The sequence below is a fragment of the Euleptes europaea genome, chromosome 21, assembly GCF_029931775.1.
Source record: "Euleptes europaea isolate rEulEur1 chromosome 21, rEulEur1.hap1, whole genome shotgun sequence".
Lineage (NCBI taxonomy): Eukaryota > Metazoa > Chordata > Lepidosauria > Squamata > Sphaerodactylidae > Euleptes > Euleptes europaea.
The window spans coordinates 4,303,386-4,326,155 of record NC_079332.1 but is presented as its reverse complement, the minus strand read 5'-3'; the positions used below and the strand labels follow the sequence as shown (position 1 = coordinate 4,326,155).

At 50.5% G+C, this 22,770-nt stretch overlaps 1 protein-coding gene across 1 annotated transcript in view; it reads right to left on the bottom strand.

The window, feature by feature from the left end:
* Positions 1 to 439: 439 nt before the first annotated feature.
* ABCA3 (ATP binding cassette subfamily A member 3) overlaps positions 440 to 22,770 on the bottom strand; it is a 38,652-nt gene continuing 16,321 nt past the window's right edge. Inside the window, exons 13-30 of the mRNA XM_056866399.1 lie at positions 22,083 to 22,238; positions 21,770 to 21,980; positions 20,508 to 20,658; positions 19,242 to 19,340; positions 18,233 to 18,425; positions 16,835 to 17,138; positions 15,478 to 15,751; positions 13,978 to 14,182; positions 12,814 to 13,033; positions 12,549 to 12,707; positions 11,607 to 11,779; positions 9,722 to 9,856; positions 7,195 to 7,389; positions 6,002 to 6,189; positions 5,549 to 5,719; positions 4,104 to 4,291; positions 1,776 to 1,849; positions 440 to 687 (exon numbers count right to left, since the gene is read on the bottom strand). Of these exons, the coding sequence (XP_056722377.1) occupies positions 556 to 687; positions 1,776 to 1,849; positions 4,104 to 4,291; positions 5,549 to 5,719; positions 6,002 to 6,189; positions 7,195 to 7,389; positions 9,722 to 9,856; positions 11,607 to 11,779; positions 12,549 to 12,707; positions 12,814 to 13,033; positions 13,978 to 14,182; positions 15,478 to 15,751; positions 16,835 to 17,138; positions 18,233 to 18,425; positions 19,242 to 19,340; positions 20,508 to 20,658; positions 21,770 to 21,980; positions 22,083 to 22,238 (3,228 nt within the window). The 3' untranslated portion in view covers positions 440 to 555. The remainder of the gene's footprint in view (positions 688 to 1,775; positions 1,850 to 4,103; positions 4,292 to 5,548; positions 5,720 to 6,001; positions 6,190 to 7,194; positions 7,390 to 9,721; positions 9,857 to 11,606; positions 11,780 to 12,548; positions 12,708 to 12,813; positions 13,034 to 13,977; positions 14,183 to 15,477; positions 15,752 to 16,834; positions 17,139 to 18,232; positions 18,426 to 19,241; positions 19,341 to 20,507; positions 20,659 to 21,769; positions 21,981 to 22,082; positions 22,239 to 22,770) is intronic.

Genomic DNA, 22,770 nt, shown 5'->3' with positions numbered 1-22,770 from the left:
AAGAGGCGACTGGTCGAAGATGAGGCTTGGACGGATACATGGGCATTCAGATGCAGGCAGACGTGTGTGTGCGTTGTCAGTACCCTTTAGAGAGGCACGCAGAAGTCCATGATAATGGGCACCAATCCAGTGGGAAATCTGGAGACAGGGACGGATAAACCCAGTACCCTAGCGCACAACATGCCGAGTACCGAGTCACCAAGTTAATTTGTTGTGTGGCGGTGGGACCCCATCCTCTCCGTTGGCTTCGAAGCGAGTGAAATTCACAGGTTGCCTCGGAAGGCGGTTGCTCCGCTGTCGCTTCTCGCATGCAGACATACACCCTAGCACACAAACCCATTCGCCCCATGCATGCTCTCCTTCTTGATCCCAGAACTGTCACCGGCAGGGGTCCCCCCGCCCCGCCCCTGCCACATGGTGAGAACGTCCGTCCTTTTCCTGCATTGTCGAAGACATGGTCGATAATATAAATTACTGTCTCTATGTATACTATATATACACACAGCGGGTCAGTCCCGCGAAGCTGGTGGGGGCCTCGCCCCCTCCGGCCCCGCCTCACTTCCCTCGATCTTCTGTGTAGTGCTGAAAACGGGTGAAGCTCATGAAGACTTGCTCCAAGGAGATTTGGCTGACGGAATAATCCTCCACGTGGTACTTCTCTTTGGCTTTCTCCAGTGCCCCAAACACCTGGGAATCATGCCACAAACACAAAAAAGACACCCACCATTCGATGAGAAGAGGAAAGATGCTCTTTTCTCCTGAGCAGCAGGTGTTTTTTTTTAAATGTCAGATGTCGCACACTAAATATTCCCGGCCTTTCCCCTCTTCCCTACAGCTCGGCTTCCATTCATGGGACTGTTATTTCCTCGCAACTGACCTACCTGAAACTGTTCTAGAGAGTTGGGAGCAAAACTATTATGGATACAATTCGGTGGTTAGATTCGCTGGTCCAAAAATCTGTCAATCGCCTAGACTAAAAAGGCTAAAATGTGTTTTATTTTCATATAGGTCATTATAAAACTAGCATGTGGGGGAACACCTTCGGTATTACCTCTCGCCGAAAATAGATATTCCCCAGGTGGTAGGGCCATGGCTCAGTGGTACAACGTCTGCTCGACATGCAGAAGATCCTCGGTTCAATCCCTGACACCTCCGGTTTAAGGATCTGGCAGTAGGTCATGTGAAAGATCTCGGCCTGAAATTCTGGAGAGCCACTGCCAGTCTGAGTTCACAATGCCGACTTTGCTGGACCTAAGGTAAGGGTCCCCTGTGCCAGCACCAGGTCATTTCTGACCCATGGGGTGACGTCACATTTCGACGTTTACTAGGCAGACTTTGTTTACGGGGTGGTTTGCCATCGCCTTCTCCAGTCATCTTCCCTTTACCCCCAGCAAGCTGGGTACTCATTTTACTGACCTCGGAAGGATGGAAGGCCAAGTCGACCTTGAGCAGGCTACCTGAAACCAACTTCCATCGGGATCGAACTCAGGTCGTGAGAAGAGCTTGGGACTGCAGTACTGCAGCTTACCACTCCGCCACGGGGCTCTTGCTGGACCTAGGGTCTGATTTAATATATAAGGTGGCTTCATCTGTTCAAGAGGCATTCCTTCCCTGGCTGTGATGGAACAAAATTGTTCCCCGTTACATTCTGCCTTAGCCTGGGCCAGCAGGGGAGATAACAAAGAAAGCAAAACTGGAGAGAACCCTGCAACCGTGGGCCATGGCTTGCTTGTTTGCCACTGCTTCGTCCCGCATCCCAGCTGCCGAGCCCTTACCTGTGCCCAGCTGAGGTTCTTATTGGTCAGGTGATAATGGACCATGCCTTGGTGTTCGTGCTTCAGGACACTCCCTAGAAGAGGATGAAAAACAAACAAACATGCTCAATGTTGGTTGGCAGCAAGGAGAAGCGAAGAAGCCCAGGGTTTGTTTTTTCTTTCAAAAGTTGACGTGCCAGTGTAGATGGAAGTCTGTGGTCTACAGCTCCAGAGCCAAATGTGGCTCGGTGCAGAAGCAAACATAAGCCAGCGTGGTGTAGTGGTTAAGAGCAGTGGTTTGGAGCGGTGGACTCTGATCTGGAGAACCAGGTTCGATTCCCCCACTCCTACACATGAGTGGCAGAGGCTCATCTGGTGAACTGGATTGGTTTCTCCCCTCCTCCACATGACGCCAGCTGGGTGACCTTGGGCTAGTCACACACTCTCAGCCTCACCTACCTCCCAGGGTGTCTGTTGAGGGGAGGGGAAGAGAAGGGGATTGTAAGCCGGTTTAAGTCTCCCTTAAGTGGTAGAGAAAGTCGGCATATAAAAACTAATTCTTCTTCTTCTAAACTGCTTTCAATAGGAAATGAATGCTTTGAGTCTCTTGGGAGTTCAGCGGGATGTGAAAAGGAGTGGCAGGCAGAGTTTTTTAATGGGGCTGAAGGGTGTCACAGAGATGCTCTACAGACAGGGAAATTGTAGAGGTGAATGACTGCTGGGAATCCATGTGCGAACCATGCATAGATTTACACCAGTGCATTGAAACAACAGCGAGGGAGGCTCCTGGGCATATTTATCCCTTTTTGCAAGATCTCGCATGTGCCACTTCCTAAGAACAGACTCACAACCAGTGGTGTTTGGGCCACGGAAACTGTATGGATTATTATTCAGCATGCCAGTTATCCCTTCTCTTAGCAGACCCCTCTCGGGAGATAACCATTCAAGTAGCCAAATTTTGCCTCCGGTCTAGTGGGATTCGTGAACGGCTAATTGAAAACCTTTCCCCATAGAAGAGCTTTCCTCCTCTTCTTCAAATCATCCCTCCCAGAATCGTCAACTTTTTAAAATCTGGTCTTGTAGGTTATCCGGGCTGTGTGACCGTGGTCTTGGTATTTTCTTTCCTGACGTTTCGCCAGCAGCTGTGGCAGGCATCTTCAGAGGAGTAACACTGAAGGACAGTGTCTCAGCTCAAACCCAACCCCCCTTTTGACTATATATATTACTCTTCCAACACACTTTGACACTGAGAGACACTGTCCTTCAGTGTAACTCCTCTGAAGATGCCTGCCACAGCTGCTGGCGAAACGTCAAGAAAGAAAATACCAAGACCACGGTCACACAGCCCGGATAACCAACAAGAACCGATGAACTCTGACCGTGAAAGCCTTTGACAATATTTTTAAATTCTATTTTATTATTTTAACCTAACTTTGATTTTTATTCAGAGCTGATATTGTATCAAAATGAAACTTGATTGATTGAAACTGTACGTTTCTCGTACCGGCTGTTCATTGATCTGCCACTCTCAGTTTTGACACACTTTGGCTAATGTGGCACCTTCAGAGATTAACAGATTAGCAATTGTCGTCCTAAGGAGACTCACGCTTTTCTAAACCCATTGACTTAAATGGATTGAGAAGGGTGTCGCTCTGCTCAGGGTGGCTCTGTGCGCATGGTGCTCACTGACCGTCGGATGAACAGAGTGGCTAAATATCAATACAGAGACACAGAAGAAAACAAATTGCCGACAAGGCTGTGAACTGAAAGAGGCACACCCCGTGACATTTCTTGCCTAAACTCAAATGTCTCCAAAAGAAGAAGAGTTGGTTTTTAGACACCGACTTTCTCTACCTTTTAAGGAGAATCAAACCGGCTCACAATCTCCTTCCCTTCCTCTCCCCACAACTGACACCTTGTGAGGTAGGTGGGGCTGAGAGAGTTCGGAGATTACTGTGACTAGCTCAAGGTCACCCAGCTGGCTTCATGTGGAGGAGTGGGGAAACCAACCCAGTTCACCAGATTAGCGTCCACCGCTCATGTGGAGGAGTGGGGAATCAAACCCGGTTCTCCAGATCAGAGTCTGCCGCTCCTAAACACTACACTACACTGGTTCTCCAAAAACGTCTACAAAAGAAATTTGGTGACCGTTCCTGACTGCCGTAACTGGCCGTAACGGGATCCCCTCAGCTGTACTCTTTGAGTAGTCACTGGCTGCCTGCGTGTCTGAGGCTGAGAGTGGACATGAACAAAGAAAGGTGGTATATCAAGAGATTTCCCCCCTTAAGCGAAGGGGCAGAGAAAATGGCGCCCAGCTGGGCCTTTGTGACATCACAGGTGCCAACCTACCTGGGAAAGTTTTCTCCACAAACACCTTGAAGGCCTGCAGGTTCTCCTCTTCGTCGCTCTGGGTTTTGGCCAGCAGGGTGTACCCACTGCCAAACTTGCTCTTCAGGTGCTGAGGGCTGCCCAGGCATTTAAGCTGCCCGTTCACCATTATGGCCAGGCGCGTGCACAGGGCCTCGCATTCCTCCATACTGCAGAGGGAGAGACAAGAGGAAAGTCGCAGAGCGGGAAAGGAGGCCTGCAGGGATAACACTGCCTTTCTGGCATGCCTTGCCGGGCTGTTGTAACAATTGACAAGGAAGAGAACACACAGGAAGCACTCTGCCTGTTCAAAGGGCTATACCAGGGGTGGGGAAGTCATGCCCGGGGGGCCATTTAAGGCCCACGAAATCATTTGGTCTGGCCCTTCGTGGGTCCTGGCAGATCTCTAGCTCAGGAGGATCTAAGACTGGTGATCCACCCCCCTCCCGCGGAAAGGAATAGCCTCTGTTCAAGGCAGATGTGAGTTTGTTTTGCCGAGAAAGGGAACCTTTTTTCCCCCTTGCAGAAGAGTCATTAGCTATGGAGCTGCTAGGACCACCCAAGAAACTGTGTTAACTCTTTCCCATCTGGGCCGTGGAGAGATGTATTGGTCGGCTAATTTTTAAGTTGATCATTTTGTATGGCCCGCAAATGATGTTATAAATATCCAAATGGCCCTTGGCGGAAAAAAGGTTCCCCCACCCCTGGGCTATACAAATGCTAAGTGTCGTACAAGTAGTAGCGGCTACTGTCCATTTGTAAATACTGGAATCGTTTTGAAAGGGCAAAACATTCAAAGAGTTTTCTGCAACAGGACAGTGAAGGATCAGAATTTGCGAGATGTCACAAAAGCACCAAGGGTATAGGGATCTAAATTCTGGAATGACAGACAACTATGGACGCTTGAGAAATCTCATCTCCTGGCAAATCTGGTCTCTCTGCCTGTAGAGCTACTGTTGGAGAAACCACCAATTTTCCAGGAGGTAGTCCATAAAATCTCCCCCATTAATGCAGCACTTTTAATTTGCAGCCCACTACTTTTTGTTCACAACAACCCTGAAAGGTAGATCAGTCCCAACTTACAGAGAAGGGGTTGAGGCTGAGAGAGAGAAGGAGGGAGGGAGGCTTCCCTAAGTAACACTCCGATCGATCTGACTGCCTTTCTGGCCTCATGGAAATATTCCATGCAGCCGAGCATGCCGTTATGTCGGTGGCAGCTTGCTTATTATATTTGGTGACAGCGTCGTTTGTTAGCCAGGCACTGGTGGGGCTCTGGAGTTGCTGGGCAAACCGAGCAGCATATCAGAGCTGCTCCAGCTGGCCACTTGTTCTGAACTGAAGGCGACTCCAAACGGGCTCACCGGCCCCGCAGTTTTATTCCTCCTGCTGCCCTCACTAGCCCACGGACAGGCAAGAGGGTCCCCCACCTGTGCGAAGTGATGATGATGGACTTCCCGCACTCCCGCGTCCTGGTGACCGCATCCCACAGCAGGCGCCTGGCCACGGGGTCCATGCCCGTGGAGGGCTCGTCCAGGAAGATGACGGGCGGGCCGCCAATCAGGGCGATCCCGGCGCTCAGTTTCCTTTTGTTGCCGCCGCTGCGGAGGGAGAAGGCAGCTGTGAAAACCCCAGAATGTGGGAAGAAGTGGGGGGAGAGAACTTGACAGATTTCGCCAATCTCATATGAGATCACCAAGCGTTGCTTGGGTGAACATCACGGGCCCTCCAGCCATTTATAATGTGGTACATGTGGCAATTTGGGCAAGTGGGGGGGGGGGGAGGGAAGTCATACTACACACATCCAAAGTCTTACGATAACACAGTCAGTTGCAGCGTCTCCTGCGTCATGGTAAAAAAGGGTTGTGGCATCCCCGCCTCACCTGTACATCCGCACAAGCTTGTCCGCGTGCGGTTCCAGCAGCAGTCCCCGGAGCATGTTCTCCACACAGCTGCCGATGTAGCGCTCGGGGATGCCCCGCAGCCGGGCGTACATGCTCAGGGTCTCCCTCCCGGTCATGTGCTCCAACAGAGCGTCGAATTGAGGGCAGTAGCCAATCCGCTGCTGGACCTGAACTCAACGACAGAGCGGGCGGGGGGGACGGGGACTAAGTCAGTGGCCGTCTTTCCGATGGAAGCCTCTCCTGGTCAGGCAAGGTGGCAAACCTGAAGTGGTGGTGATGGTGTGTGTGTGTGTGGGGGGGGGGGAGCCATGTTGGGTTTTTTACTTGTGAGTCTGATTTTGACCAAAAAAAAAACCTTTTTATGTGCCAGAGAAGGAACCGAGCTCTCCCTATACTCAGCCATGATGGGCACTGTCAAACATATTCAACTGACTTGTACAAAGACAGTCCCCGTTGGTCCATCCAGCTCAGAACCGTCTTTTCTGATTGGCTCACGGGGGACGAAGGCAGAACAAAGGCTTTCCCAAACTGTGCCGCTTCAGATCCTTTAACAGGAGAGGCCAAGTTTTGAACCTGGGACCTGCTGCATGCAAGACAGTGACGTGTTCCATTGGAGACTAACTGCACGTTATGTTTTTCCTGCATACGTCCCTGGATCAGGTCGCAGATGTGTTCCGTGCTTCCCAGGCGTGAGGGGGCCCGACTCAGATCAGGACTGTGGCATGCTGGGACAAGGGCTATTTTCCTGAAATGGGCTATTTCCCTCCTTCCCCCCTGGGCTATTTTCCTGAAATGAAATGTCCCCAGTGAACCACTATGTGCCCAATTGGGGGCTGTGTGTTTTCCCACAAAGGAGGAAACATCAATTTGCCACCCACCTCCCCTCTGCTGGTATGGGTACAAAATGTAGAAACTGGGAAGAAGAACAGCTGGTTTTTATACCCCCCCCCCTTTTCTTTACCTTTAAGGAGAATCAAACCGGCTTACAATCACCTCCCCTTCCCCTCCTCATAACAAACAGGTGGGGCTGAGAGAGTTCAAAGAGAACTGTGATTAGCCCAAGGTTTTTTTTTCAGAAGCATTAGAGCAGGAAAAAAAAAAAACAATGAAGTTCAGTGGCAGGATTCTGAAGATTTTGACTTAATATTCGCCGTGGAGCCCCCATGCGTTACCTTTTTGATATTGGCCAGAATGCTGTGGCCATCCACGTAAGCGTCTCCCGAAGTGATGCTCTCGTCCCCCGTCAGCATCTTAAAGGTCGTGGTTTTGCCCGCCCCGTTGAAGCCAAGGAGTCCGAAACACTCGCCCTTGTGGACGGCCAGGGAGAGTCGGTCCACGGCTAGCCGCGAGTCCCTGCTGCTGTACACCTGCAGGAGTGGGAAGCAAAAGGTGGGGGAGATGCTTTGCACCAAGCCAGACTATCTGAGCATGTGAACTGTGTCGGAGCTCAACGAGCCGGGTCAACCCTCAGTTCCACTCCAAGACAGCTCGAGTCAACTCCCTGGCCATTTATGCAGCGTCAATTTTGATGCTCGCTCAAAGCTGTTTTTTTTAAATGCAACTTTAAAAATGCTTATTCAAGGTCCCAACACGAAAGGGGAAATTCCACACACCCCTCGCCTGCTCCTTTGCTCCTTCCATTAGCAACCTCCGTTTGCACAGCTTAACGCATGGCTTTAAATTCTGCATGTTTCCTTGAGGGGATTCTTCACGGCGGAGGAAACATAAAGGTCGCGTTAAAGGGGCTCTTAAGTAATGCAAAGCAGGTATGTGCCGGCTTCGCAGTCACTTCCTGAACTACGGCTCGTTCACAGTGAAAAGCTCAAAAAAATATGCGGGGCAATTCAGACTGGAATGCACTGCTAGTTACCAAGCATAAATGGCCCCTGGGTTCCTGACATCAGCTTCCTCCTTCCATGTCTTACGCTTCTTTGCTGCATTTATGTTCTGATTTTACAATCCCTTAAGTATCCACAAGACAGGTGGACTATCAATGAACTAAGTCAATTGATCGATTAAGAACTGCCTCCATCTCTTGCTTCCATCTGTCATGTTTCAAACAGAGCAGGACCTACTGACGCTTTCCAATAGTTTCCAGGACGTGTTCCAGGGTGCTGCTGCAGCGAAGGGCTAAGCCGAGGGGTGGCGAGACTAAACTGGGAAACAGGACGTTCCCATTTGGATCTTGCCCTTTTCATGAACTCGCTTCTGTCGCCTTCGGCAAGGGGCTTTTCACACCTTCCGCCTCCTGTCTGTTGTACAGGGATATTAATAACATTGACCTACTTATCTGGCGATCGTAAGGATTACTGGGATCGTGCGAGGCAGCCACCTGAAGCGCTCGATGGACGCTCAGTGGCACTGCTGTGGTCAGCCGTGTGTTAAATTCAGCCGTGCCAATAAGTAGCAGCCCACCCTATGGTTGCTAGCCTCCTCGTGGGAAGACAACAGAACAACAGCAGAATAGGCTAATAAGCACACTAGGTTACAATGATGCTAATAAAAATATAATGCAATATCAAAACTCAAAAGTACAAAATATACAAACGTGTAACAGTCAGGCATAAACCCACAAACCCACGATAAATATAGGGGAATTGAATTGAGTCCAACACGATGCTTATAGGTTTCCAGAGCTTGTTCAGTGTTGTTCTCAGTCTCAGCCACAATACAATTAAGTTGTCAAGTAGAAAGCGGTAACAGTTCCACACATCCAATATTGGCAGAGAAAAATTCAAGAACCCATCAAATCAAAGACAGGGACCAGGTATTCATTCTGTTTCGAAATACCTGTTCGTCAGGGTTCAATAGTAGCTAGTTTCCCGCAAGGAAATGGCAACTCTCAAAAATGAACTCTATGCCAACACATCCTCACTGAGCTCCTTTCCCTCTCCAAACCTCATCCTTCCCTAGCAGTGCTCCCCAAATCTCCAGGAATTTCCCAAGCTTGAGTTGGCTACCCTAGCCCACCCACCTACCCTCCCAAAACTTTATCAGCCTGCCTGCCTGCACACAACCCCTGTGTTGAACATCTCTGGAACATAGCCAGCCTCAAAGGGACGTCTGCCAACTCACAACTAGAAAGCTGGTTGCCTGGAGGAAACTGTGACTCGCCAAAGGTGACTAGGCAAGCACCTGATTATTAAACCACGTGCAAGATCTCAGTGTTAGAAGAAGAGTTGGTTTTTATATGCCGACTTTCTCTCCCACTTAAGGAAGAATCAAACCGGCTTACAATCCCCTTCCCTTCCCCTCCCCACAACAGACACCCTGTGAGGTAGGTGGGGCTGAGACAGCTCCAAGAGAGCTGTGACTGGCCCAAGGTCACCCAGCTGGCTTAATGTGGAGGAGTGGGGAAAACCAACCTGGTTCACCAGACTAGCCTCCGCCGCTCATGTGGAGGAGTGGGGGAATCAAACCCGGTTCTCCAGATCAAAGTCCACCGCTCCAAACCACTACTCTTAACCACTACACCACCCTGGTGCTATTGAATGAAGCCAGTTCTAGTGCAACATCCTACTTTCGTTCTCAATGGAAGAAAGGCAATCTCTATTGTGCTACGCGCGGGTTCGAATCCCACCCTCGTTGCTGCTGCGTGTATGTTTCTAGAAAGCAGCGCAAAGATGCCATCATTAAGAAATTAATAAAATAAGCTCGCTTTTAGAAACTGCACAGGGAGGGACAGAGGCTTCGACTCACCTTGGTCAGCTCCTTGATGACCAGAGGACTGTTCAGGGAAGAAAGCGCTTCTGGCGGAGACTCCAAGACCTTCTTTCTCTCATCAGCGACGTCCCGGTCTTCCGGCAACACAGGGATTTTGTTCAGCAAGAGCATCTATTACGGGGGGGGGGGGGGAAGCAACAAATGAGCATCGAGCCGCTAACGTGCCACGATCCAGCAATTTTCTGCAACTAGCAACAATGTTTGTAAAGCACGGAAATCTCACACTGTAGCTGGATTTGCTGCAAAATAAAGTGCCTTTGCTGAATTTTTTTGACATTGACGTAATTGCATATGTAAACGGGATGCGCTTGGAACCACCGAACACGTGCTATTTGAGTGTAATCTTCATTATCACATTCGTACAGGCTCATTGGTCCCATTATAGTGGACTGCCCCAGACCTTTAAGAAAGCAGCGTTTAGAGCTCCTCCTATCGGATACTACGGCTAACCTATCTGCAAGCAGGGCCAGGTTTGCTTGGCTAGCAATTAAAATCAGGCAGTGTGTGCTTAAGAACATACAGTAGCCAACAAAATAGAGAATGAATACTGTTTGATCACACAGGTTGAATGCACTTTTATTTATTTATTCATCTTCCTAGTTTTAGTCTCTGCAAGTTTAGGCTATTATCATGCATTCTAATTTTATTCACATTTAGTATTCGGATATTAATTAGCTATGCACTTTGATAATCTTGCCGTTTTTAACCATTTTAACTATTAAATTGTTTTAATAGCAAATCTATTTGTATCTGTTTTTATCCTGTACCTTTTAACCCTGCAAATTTGCTTTATTTGATGGTCTATGACTGCAAATAAACTATTGATTGATTGACACTGACAGTTTTTTCTAACCATTTCCAAACCTCCCCCCCCCCAAAGGTCTTCCTCCTTCTCTCTCATACAGAAGAGAATGCCTCTTCTCAGGCGGTGGCCTGAGGTTTGTGCACATCATATGAAAACCGAAGCAATCACTTCATTATGAAGATCTGATTGATCCATGAAGCACCAGACCAATTCAAAGCTCACAAAAGCAATCGAGAACACAACGAATCATTCTTATGCTAGATGTGAAGCTTGATAAATTGTACACATTTTGCAAAATTTATCCAGAGTCCTGGTTTCTAATCTTTTTTCTTTTTTTCTTTTTCTTTTGGTGCTAATTAAAAAACAAACAAACACTTTTGACTCAATGTAAGGTGTGCCTTGACTCTGGATTTCAATGGAATTAGGCCCATATAAGTCCACACAGGATCAGACAGGTAGGGTTTCGCAGACTGATGTTCATATTCAGGGCAGTACAGTTTTGAAAGAGATTGAAACCAGAATTCTGCAGCAAGCTGAATTCTACCACCTGCGAACATTATTTGAATTTGTATGATTTATCTTGGTTTGTATAATTTACAGTGCCCTCCCAAGTAGCGGCACACCCTTCTAAGTCCACTGCAATCCTCAGACGGGCACAACTCTGCTTTGGACCGCCCTGTCATTCTGCAGCTTTTCAATAATTTTCCCCTAATTGATTTGCTCGCGATAGGGAGAACAGCCCCTTGACAGCTTCAAGCGTCCCTTTGCATCCATGAGGACTAGAAACTTAAGAATCAGGACATGCACCCAGTCCAGATGAGCAGGCTGACGGGTCTCTTGCCCGGGAAAAAGCATTTCAGGGAGTCCTCCCCCTTGCATTCACTTATTGCATTTTTTAAAAAATCCTGCCTTTTCTCCAAGCGATTTCCAGGAAGAACCCAACACAGCAAGAGGAGCGCAGGGAGCACAAGAGACGTCCGGCCACGGCCTTCCTATGCCGACAGGGAGTCCCTGCAAGCATACGGACTGCTTGTGGCCGACGGGCACCACGCTCACCCATTTCCGCCGCCGGCACATGCCACAGACGATGGTCCTTGCTCTCCAAAGGAGGTTGGTCTCGATGAGGAAGAGGAGGAGGAGGAAGCAGAGCCCTTGAGCTGCCATGGAGGTCAAGTACTTGCCGATCCCAGGGCTCTCCCATGCGAAGTAATTGGTTTGGTAGCTAATATCTGGGGGAGGGGAAGAAGAGAAGAGAGAGGTCAGTTCACAGGCAGGGTCCCACAGCCAAGACGACGGGAGGATCCACCCACAACTAAGCACCCCTAAGGAGTCCACTAGGCGGCTCGAATTCCATGCCCGGCCCCACGGCAGCGGGCCGGGCTTCTTACCCATTTAAAGTTTGAAAATAGGTTGAGATCGTTTCGTAATCATTCCCTTTACCACTAGAGCTCCTTTCATCAGATATAACACCAAATTTGTCTGTTAGGATGGCTAGATTTGCCTGGCTGGCAACTAAAATAAGACAAAATGCACTTAAGGCTCTGGAATAACCAATCTGTGATTAGAATCTCCACTGTTTTATGTGTATCTTGGAGGATTGTATCCCTTTATTCCAGTTTTTAATCTCTACTACATTTTTAGCCTTTGTATTATCAATCCATAACTATTTGTGTATGTATTTAATTTCAATTTTTTTAGGATATTTGATGGTCTATGACTGCAAATCAAGTTTGACTGACGGGATGACTTCAGTAGGCGACAGTTTTGATCATGCCTGTGCCCCCGCAAAGACACAGCCTGTGGGTGTCAGAGGACAGCCAAAGATTTAAGGAGGAAAGGGTGTACTCGGCTTGGGGTTGCCATTTGCAGAGGCAGCCCCGCGCCAGCCGTCGGGTTCTAATCTGCCTCAGGAAGCCACTTTCAGCGGCAGCCCCGCGCCAGCTGTCGGGTTCTAATCTGCCTCAGGAAGCCAAGGCGTGGAGGGGTTCAATAACTCACTGAACATTTTGCAGACCAGGACGGCCTCAAAGGAAGAGGTGCAGAATTGGATGAACTCGTAGTTCTGGTAGAAGTCGCTGATGCTCTGCCCCAAGCAGTAATTGGGCAGGACCAGGAAGACTTTATCCAGCAGTTTTGAGAGATCGACCATCCCAAGCTCTGGAAGACAAACGTGGGAAAAGTCAGCGGGGCGACCTCTGACAGGTCTGGCTAGTGGGAAATGGACATTCTGCCAAAATAGGGTTATGCGCTCTGGCCCCTTCACCTGGAATGCTCATGATGGTGACCGCCAGGAAGGTGGCCGTGCCCGAGAAGATGTTGAAGATGGTGAGGCGGGTGTAGGCCGTGGCTGCCACAGAAAAGCAGAAGCTGAGGAGGTACATGAGGGGGATGGTGGCCCAGCCGTAGAGGAGGAAGATCTGCATCACGTCAACCAGGTGGCTGTCCTGGGTGAACGCCTTCACGTCGAACGCTTGGAATATCACCTGGAAGATGGACCGGGGGAAAAAGGTCAGATGGCTGACGGAGTGCAAACTAACTGGGATGACGGACAGCATCTTAAAAGTCTCCAGTTTTATTGGGGGAGGGGGGCTGATGAGCGCCTTGCCATGCTCTGCTGAATCCTAGAATCATAAGAGTTGGAAGGGACCACCAGGGTCATCTAGTTCAACCCCCTGCACAATGCAGGAAATTCACAACTACCTCCCCCCCACACACCCAGTGACCCCTACCCCACACCCAGAAGATGGCCAAGATGCCCCCCCCCCTCTCGTGAACTGCCTAAAGTCATAGAAGCAGCATTGCTGACAGATGGCCATCAAGCCTCTGCTTAAAAACCTCCAGGGAAGGAGAGCTCACCACCTCCCAAGGAAGCCTGTTCCACTGAGGAACCGTTCTAACTGTCAGAAAATTCTTCCTAATGTCTAGACGGAAACTCTTCTGATTTAATTTCAACCCGTTGGTTCTGGTCCGACCTTCTGGGGCAACAGAAAACAACTCGGCACCCTCTCCATGTGATAACCCTTCAAGTGCTTGAAGATGGTGATCATATCCCCTCTCGGCCTTCTCTTCTTCAGGCTAAACGTACCCAGCTCCTTCAACCTTTCCTCATAGGACTGGGGTTTTTCTACCCCGCCGCCGTCACCTGGCTCTGTTCCTTCCCAAGCCCAGCTGGCTCTTTCCCTGAAGGCCCGGTTGCTCAGTAGAGGAAGCCCTGGGGGTGCAACCCCTGCCAGCTGCAGGACCAGAAACCTAGCTGGTGGGAGGGCAGCAATCTTGTGCCGGGAGCCGAAGGGGGCAGTGCAGAAAGTGAGTCGGCAACCAAACGTGCCCCGCTGACAAAAAAACGTTTCGGGGATGGGGAGGCCCCCGCCCGCAAAGGGTACCTTCAGGCGCTGCGCTGGGAACCGGGGGGGGGCGCCCCACTCACCAGCATGAGCACGCAGGGGGTGAGGAAGTTGATGAGGTCCCACAGGAGGGCCGACAGCCAGAAATTGACGACGTAGACCCCGCTGACGAACTGGACGTGCTTGGCCTTGATGGCCCTCTCGCTGACCAGCAGCAGGGCGAACGTGCTGGACAGGGACGCCATCCCGTACAGCAGATTGACGGCAATAGCGAAGCCTGTCTGGCCTCTGGCGGGGCGAGAAAGGCCAGAGGGTGAGGCGGGACAGGCCAGGGTCCTTCTGAAATTATCTGTCACAAAAGTCTGAGCTACATATTTTTAAGGCAGAGCCAAAAGTCACACCCTCAGGACTCCCAAGGGACTTCACCACGCCCGGGTGGGCTGGAAGTGGGGGGTCTTGAAGGCAGCAGGCAGGGAAGAGTACGGAGTACTGACCAGGCAAAGGCAGGCAGCCAGGCTCCTAGAATTTGGTATACAGCACCCGTTGAAAACTGCACCACACACACACACACACACACACACACACACACACACACACCTGCCACCTTCACTTCCACTTTCCACACCTCATCCCCACTGTGAGGTGGAGAAGCAAAAGGAACTGCTGAGTGCCCCCAGGGCCTGGACCGTGGTACAGAAGCACCATTAATCCGGCAAACAAAGAGCTGTGCAGGTGTGCCCCAGCTCCCTTTTCAGTGTCCCTCCCTGGATAAATCCCCACCTTCATGCAAGCCAAAACAGCTCCTTAACCTGTCAAGTAAGAACCGCTTTCAGAGGATCAAGCCAGGAAGGGTTTTTTTTGCGTAATGGAGGAAGGGAGGAGAGAGCCGGTTCTTTGATTTCAGGTTATCTAAGTGCATTAAAAAAAGGTAAAGGTCCCCTGTGCAAGCACCGGGTCATTCCTGACCCATGGGGCAACGTCACATACCGACGTTTCCTAGGCAGACTTTGTTTGTGGGGTGGTTTGCCAGTGCCTTCCCCAGTCATCTTCCCTTTACCCCGAGCAAGCTGGGTACTCATTTCATCGACCTCGGAAGGATGGAAGGCTGAGTTGACCTTGAGCCGGCCTGAAACTGACTTCCGTCGGGATCAAACTCAGGTCGTGAGCAGAGCTTTTGACTGCAGTACTGCAGCTTAACACTCTGCGCCACGGGGCTTTTACATCTAAGTGCATGAGAATGAGTAATTCAAGTTATATCTGAAGGCAATGGGCCCCCAATCTTTTTGAGCCTGTGGGCACCTTCGGAATCCTGGCCCAGGGTGGTGGGCACAACCACGAAATAGCTGCTGAGGTAGGTGGAGCTAACCACAAAATGTCAGGGATTGAGGTTATTCGTAACTCTACTAGTAACTCTTCAACAGTTCAGGCAGACACTGTTTAGCAGGATGCCTTTTAATCTACACAGGCAATCCAAAGCCCTGCTGAGCAAATAGCTCCACCTAGCCCTAATGTAAGAATTCTTGAGGACCAGCAATGTGAGTCAGACTTCTTTGCAAAGGCCGACAAAGGGGAGGGGGACTCACTCCATGAGCTGGTCCTTGGCGGTCTCGGTCACGTTGCGGGGCTGCGGGAAGTTGGCCACGGTGATGGAAGCATTGGGGCCCACTAGGAGCTTCAGCAAGGCATTGTCAGCCAGCAGCAGGGCGGCGGCGGAAGCATGGTAGGCCTGGTTGTTGAAGAACCCCGTGACCCACGTCCGGTTCTCGCCCTCTTCGAAGGAAGCTGCCGCGATGCAGTGCTCATTGAAAGCTCCCCCCTCTTCGGCTGCTTGAGAAATCAGGTATCCCTGCAGATCGCCTGCAACAACAGCAAGCTGCTAAGTAGGTCTTCCTGCCGAGAAGCCGGAAGTCCTGCTTCCGACCGCCACTAGTTGCGAAAGATGGCTCGAGTCCTTTTGCGGAGGAAGGTTTCTTCTACAACCACGAGGATGGACATTTTGCTCATTTGAACAAAAACAGGGATTTCCCGGTAAACAGACAGATGCCCACGGCGGGAAGCTATGCTGGCCTGCAGCGTGACGGCCCCACGCTAAAACAGCCTGCCTGAAAACTGCATGCCTAGCCCAACAAGGCCTGGTGCAATGCTGGACACAATGCAGCCTTTTATTCAGATATCAAAGACACCAAAAAGAACTGGTGGCTGAGAAATCCAGCTCCTCTTTTGGCTATAATAGCAAGAATAAGAGTTGGTTTTTATATGCCGACTTTCTCTCCCACTTAAGGAAGAATCAAACCGGCTTACAATCACTTTCCCCTCCCCTCCCCACAACAGACACCCTGTGAGGTAGGTGGGGCTGAAAGAGCTCCGACAAAGCTGTGACTAGCCCAAGATCACCCAGCTGGCTTCATGTGCAGGAGTGGGGAAACCAACCTGGTTCACTAGATTAGCCTCTGCCGCTCATGTGGAGGCGTGAGGAATCGAACCCAGTTCTCCAGATTAGAGTTCACTGCTGCAAACCACTGCTCTTAACCACAACACGCTGGCTCTCCATGGCTCTTTCTGTTTGTAGGCTGGATGTGAGATGTTCCCTCATTCACCTCCCACCTCCTCGCCTCTGCCACTCCACTTCCATGGTTCCCCTGTTCCACCATCTTCCCGATTCTCAAGGTACTTTCCCCACCGTGCGCAATGCGCACCAAGCAAACCAGTTTCCTGTCCAGCAGCCACTATCGTTACGAACATTCCATGACTGAGCCTTCCCCCTTGTGAACATTTGGTGACATCACAGCAGCTAAGCCAATGGAGCCTATAGACAGCCAACATCCTAGCCAAACATTTCTAGAAAATATCTGGAACGCGTGTCTTGCTCCAAAAGGCGTTAAAACACAATAACTGTTCTCTCCTCTGCCTAGCGCCTCCTACTGCGGTCCTGCCACTCACCTGCCACCTCCAGCGGCCGCTGGTGCTGATCACGAACCAGATCCGAGTACTGCATTGCTAGCTGTTGGGCCAAAGTGGAGTCTTGCGGGACTGAAAAAGGCACTGTGGTCCGGCCGTAGGGATTTAAGGTCAGCCGGAGTAGCGGGGAGTCCCTCGGCCCCGGGAAGGTCTTGGCTACGATCAGGGCGAAGGCGGTGAAAATCAGAGGCACCAGGAATTGTGCGGCCACCATCTTCCAGTTGCGCCAGGTGTACACGGCCCTCTTCATGAACATGGCGTAGAACTGCTGGCAGCAGAGGTAGAACTGAGGAGAGGACGAGAGCGGGCAGAGGAAGTACAGAATAGGTAAGGCGGGGTGCATTGACAGAGCATCTAACTTTGACCCATCTGTGATTTTTCTCCTAGGACCACAAGGACTTCCTTTCCCCTCCCCACAACAGACACCCGGTGAGGCGGGTGGGGCTGAGAGAGCTCTAAGAAAGCTGTAACTTGCCCAAGGTCACCCAGCTGGCTTCGAGTGTAGGAATGGGGAAACAAACCCAGTTCACCAGATTAGCCTCCACTGCTCATGTGGAGGAGCAGGGAAACCAGGAAACATACTAACACAATAGCTTGAATGTACGGCACAACTACATGCCAGAGAATCCAAGTCAAATAACATATTATGGGGAATTCCATGGACCGTCTACAAAAATGAAAAGCAGACCTGCGGGCTGGAGCCTAGGAAGAGCAAACGGGGGAAAGGGGAGCCCCTTAATCCTTTCCCTACTGGCTGCTTTTAGCACAAGAAACCCCATCCTGCTGTCTCCCCTTACCCGGCAAGGAAAAGATACAGGGATGTATGTTTTTTTCACCAGCAGGGGGAAAAGCAGATTGGAAATTGTTGGCGGAAAAAGAGCCAGCGAGCAAAGGGTCCAACATCTGCTTTTCATCGAACTTAAAAAAAAAAAAAAGCAGTCTGGGGAAAGCAAGTTACACAAAAACGATGCACAAGGCACAATTCATTCCCGTTCAGTTCTGACCATCCTTTTTGAAAAAGGATATTACAAGTGTGGAGGGCGTACGGAAAACATGACCTGCAGGTTAGAAGGACTGAGCGTGTGAGAGAGGCTATGGTTTGATAATTCAGAACAAATGAAGAACACATTGAACACATGAAGCTGCCTGATACTGAATCAGACCCTCGGTCCATCAAAGTCAGTATTGTCTGCTCAGACCGGCAGCGGCTCTCCAGGGTCTCAGGCTGAGGTCTTTCACAACACCTACTTGCCTGGTCCCTTTAACTGGAGATGCCGGGGATTGAACCTGGGACCTTCTGCATGCCAAGCAGAGGAAATTGCGCCTTTTGCTTTTCTGTTCGTGTCCCGTCGCCCCTCGAGCGCCCACCAGGCAACGCACCCCGGTGTTCAGCTTCACGTTGGAGCAGTCTTCCGTGATCAGGGCCCCGCTGTCGTCCGTCACATCCGTCATCCCGCTCAGGCTGCTGGAGTCGTCGGTGGCCCAGTCATTGGACCGCCGCTCGTGCTGGTACTGCAAAGCCGGCAGCTGGATGGCCTGGATGTCCATGGAGGAATCCACCAGCTTGCCCACTCTGCAAGAAAGAAAGAGGCGGGCGCCCACCTAAGTGAAGGACATCTGCAGTTCAGGTTTTTTAAAATCATGTTACATAGAATCACAGAGTTGGAAGGGACCACCAGGGACATCTAGTCCAACCTTCCTGCACAATGCAGGAAGTTCACAACTACCTCCCCCCACACACACCCAGTGACCCTCCCTACTCCATGCTCAGAAGGTGCCCAAGGTGCCCTCCCTCTCACTATCTGCCTAAGATCATAGAATCAGCATTGCTGACAGATGGCCATCTAGCCTCTGCTTAAAAACCTCCAGGGAAGGAGCGCTTACCAACCTCCCGAGGAAGCCTGTTCCACTGAGGAACCACTCTAACTGTTAGAAAGTTCTTCCTAATGTCTGGGCGGAAACTCTTTTGATTTAATTTCAGCCCGTTGGTTCTGGTCCGACCTTCTGGGGCAACAGAAAACCACTCAGCACCCTCCTCTTTATGACAGCCCCTCAAGTACTTGAACATGGTTATCGTATCCCCTCTCACCCTTCTCCTCTCCAGGCTAAACATTCCCACCCCCTTCAGCCTTTCCTCATAGGACTTGGGTCTCCAGACCCCACACATCTCAGAGCTTGAAAATTAAATCTCTCTTTCAAAAACAAATGCAGAGTCTAGCTCTCAAGGTGGCAAAGGAGTGCTTTAACAATGCAGAAGCTGTCAGTCATTTACAACAACTTGCTGTTAAAGGCACAGGCAGAAGCCAATAGGCCAGAGCAGACAAGCCAAGGAACTGCCGAGGGCATCCCTGCTTCTCCCCATGATGTCCACACCCTTGGCAGGGCCTACCTGAGGAACACTTCTTCCATGGTGGTGACCGAGGCGCCGTAACTGGCAATGCCTAGCTCGTCTCGCCGTAACTCCAACTCGGTGAACAGAGCCTCAAACCTGGAAAAGTAGGAAGTTTAAAGGCTCGGAAGTGGAGGCGGGGGGAAGCAGTGCACGAGACAAGCTGTTAAGTCTTCTCTGTAGCCTGTGATGGAGGTGCCGTTTACCCTTGAGAGCAGGAGTCCCTGACTCTTTTGGATCTACAGAATTTTGGGAGGGGGTGGTGGAAGCCACCCTGAAATGGCACCAAAGCCAAAAAGGGCTGCCTCGGGAGGTAGAGCAAAACACAGATCTCTCCCCTCTTCGCTTTGGCAAAAGAATCACAGAAGCGGAATAAAAATAAATGAAAGAAACCCTGGGGGTGGGGAGAGGAAGGAAGTTGGATGTGACTTGACAGCATGCAATTATTTATCATCATTATTATAGGGATTACAAAGACTTCAATTTCAATTTCAATACCTTTATTGGCATACTAAGTACAATCAATAAGAATAAAACTAGCTACTGTACATCATTTTACCTCGTCTCTTAATTACATCATCAAAAAATTTGGCTACAGATTCGATGAACAAAGACTTGTGAATGTCATAGAGTCACAGAGTCGGAAGGGGCCGTACAGGCCATCTAGTCCAGCCCCCTGCTCAATGCAGGATCAGCCTCGAGCATCCCTGACAAGTGCTTGTCCAGCCTCTGCTTGAAGTCTGCCAGTGAGGGGGAGCTCACCACTTCCACAGAGACATTCAAGAAGGCACAGCCAAAACACCCCAGATTTATTTCAGCATTAAACAGCAAGGGACCATGCCCGCGCCACATGGGGAACGAACAGAGTGTTTCCCATTCGCTCGCCCACCATGTGCAAATTCCCACCACCACCCTCTGACCAGGTGTGGGGCTAAACGTGAGCACTTTCAACCCTAGTTAAAATATACCTAGGGATGCTCCAAAATTAGAGGGGCATACAAGCATCACTGCGATAAGCCTTTAGCAACAATCTGAGGGAAAACAGGGTTTGGCAAGTAACCACCTGGAAAAAAGAGAAAGACCTCCCTAGTCAACATCCCCAAAGAGGTACAGTTCTACTCTGTAGGAAGTCTGGGGTGCTTCGCCGTGTTACCCTGATGCCACAGAACACCCTGGCTCCTACCCCTTCACCACCCACACGACCCATCCCCACGACCCGCTGGCAAGTGTGGACCGGGTTCCGAAGGTGCCAAGGGCGGTACTGACCTGTGCGTGCTCTCCTTGGGAAGGATGAACGAAAGCTCTGCTCCAGCGTTGCTTTCCATGGTGGCTTTGGGCACGTAGTAGAAGATGAGGCGAGAGATTTCGCCCAGGTTACAGCGGGGCTCCTTGACCATCACCATGTGGTATCCTGCACCTGGAAAGGATCGAAACCAGAGCAGGTTTTCTAACGGACTGCGCCAGACTTTGCTGTACTGTATTTGGGGCAGCGCAGGGAAGTGAATGGGAGAGATATGTCACAAGACATGGGCTGGTGTGGTTCAAAAGAAGGCATATGTTCAGTGCGGTGGAATAGCAGAGAGAAAACGTAGAAGTCGCTATCAGAACACATGGTTCTGTGTTTTCCATGCATGCTGAATCTGGTATTGGGTACAGCATTTGAAATCCCAATAATTTCAGCTTACTTGCTTGCTTGCTTGCTTTTCTTGCCTGCCTGCCTGCCAGCCAGCCAGCCAGCAAGTTTCTAGCCCTGATGGCTGAAAAGACTGGGTTAAAAAAAGACAAGAAGTGAGGAATTCAACAGCCTATGCTGCTCCCTCCCGTAAGTAGCGGAAGCAGAATCCACTGGGCAAAATTTAAAGCAAATATACCAGAGGGAATAGACATCCATCATGATCAGTAGCCACAAATGGCGCCAGTCCTCCATGAATCTGTCCATTCCCCTTTTAAAGCCTTCCAGGTTGGTGGCCATGGCAACATCTGGGGCAGCGACTTCCACAAATTAACCATGCGCTGTGTGAACACGTACTTCTTTTTGTCTGTCCTGAATCTCCCACCTTTCAATTTCAGCGGAAGACCCGGGGTTCTAGTAATACGGGAGAGGGTGAAAAGTTTCTCTCTGTCCATTCTCTCTATGCCACGCGTAGTTTTATAAATCTCTACGTCTCCCCTTATTTATCTTTTTTCTTGGCTCAGCAGTCCTAACAAGCCTCAATAAGTCGGGTTGCCAGCTCCAGGGTGGGAAATACCTGGAGATTAGGGGGCTAGAGCCTGAGGAGGGTGGGGTTTGGGAAGGAGAGGGACTTCTGTGGAGTACAATGCCAGAGAGTCCACCTTCAATTTTCTCCACGAGAACTTATCTCTGTTGCCTGGAGATCAGTTGTAGTAGTGGGCGATCTCCAGCCACTACCTGGAGCTTGGCAACCCTACTGAATAAGAGAAGGAGCCTTTGAGGTGGCCGACCTGTGGCGCCCTCGTTTCTGTGCCGTTCCGCCCGCAGCCGGAACTGGGACGAGGGTCCCCCTCACCGTATTTATGCTTGAGGAAGAGCGAAGACCCGCAGCACTGGAGCTCTCCCTTGGCCATGATGGCGATGCGGTCCCCCAGCAGGTCCGCCTCGTCCATGAAGTGCGTGGTGAGCAGGATGGTGCGGCCGCTCCGCTGGTGCTGCAGGAGGTCCCACGTGGCTCGGCGGGAAACAGGGTCCATGCCCGATGTTGGCTCGTCCAGCATCACCACCTGCGCAACATCGAGGTAATGAAAAATTTCCGTTTTAAAAACGACCGCCCAGGCTATAAGCACCACCCGCCACCAAATAAAAAAGAAACCCCTGGGACTTGCCTTCGAGTCCCCGATGAGCGCAATGCCGATGGACAGTTTACGCCTCATCCCCCCAGAAAGCGCCTTCGACAGAGACCTGCGTTTCTCTTCCAGGTTAAGGATGCGCAGGATCCGGTCGATCTCGTCCGGGCGCTTCTCCACAGGGAAACCTTTCAGCTGAGACAGACAGAGAGGCCGACAAGGAAAGAATCAGGCACACGGTTTGCTGTTTTTTTTGGGGGGGGGGTGCTTTTACATAAATAAAAGCACACGGCAAGTTTCTACTCCTCAGGGTTGAAGAAGGAAAGAGTATCAGGAGTTGCATAAAATGTGGACCTCAGCCTGTAGGCACCCTAGTACTCTAGAACAGTAAGGTACATGAGCATGTTCATAGCCTACTGCAATGGAGAGATGCAACCAAAAAGACACATTTAAAAATCAACCAAGTGAAAAAAACCAAAAATCGGCTGATTTTTTAATAACATCTATCATATTTTTATCCCGGTCTTCCTCCGAGAAGCGGGAATGCATCTCTTTGCGCCTCCATTTCACCTTCACGACAGCCCTGCGAGGTAGGCCGAGAGCGAGCGACTGGCCCCCAAGTCACCCAATGGCCGAGGGGGGACCCAAACCCGCACGGCTAGTCCGGCACTCTAACCGCCAACATAAACCCAGCCTTCCCTCAGTGCCTCAAAGAGAACAGAGGGGC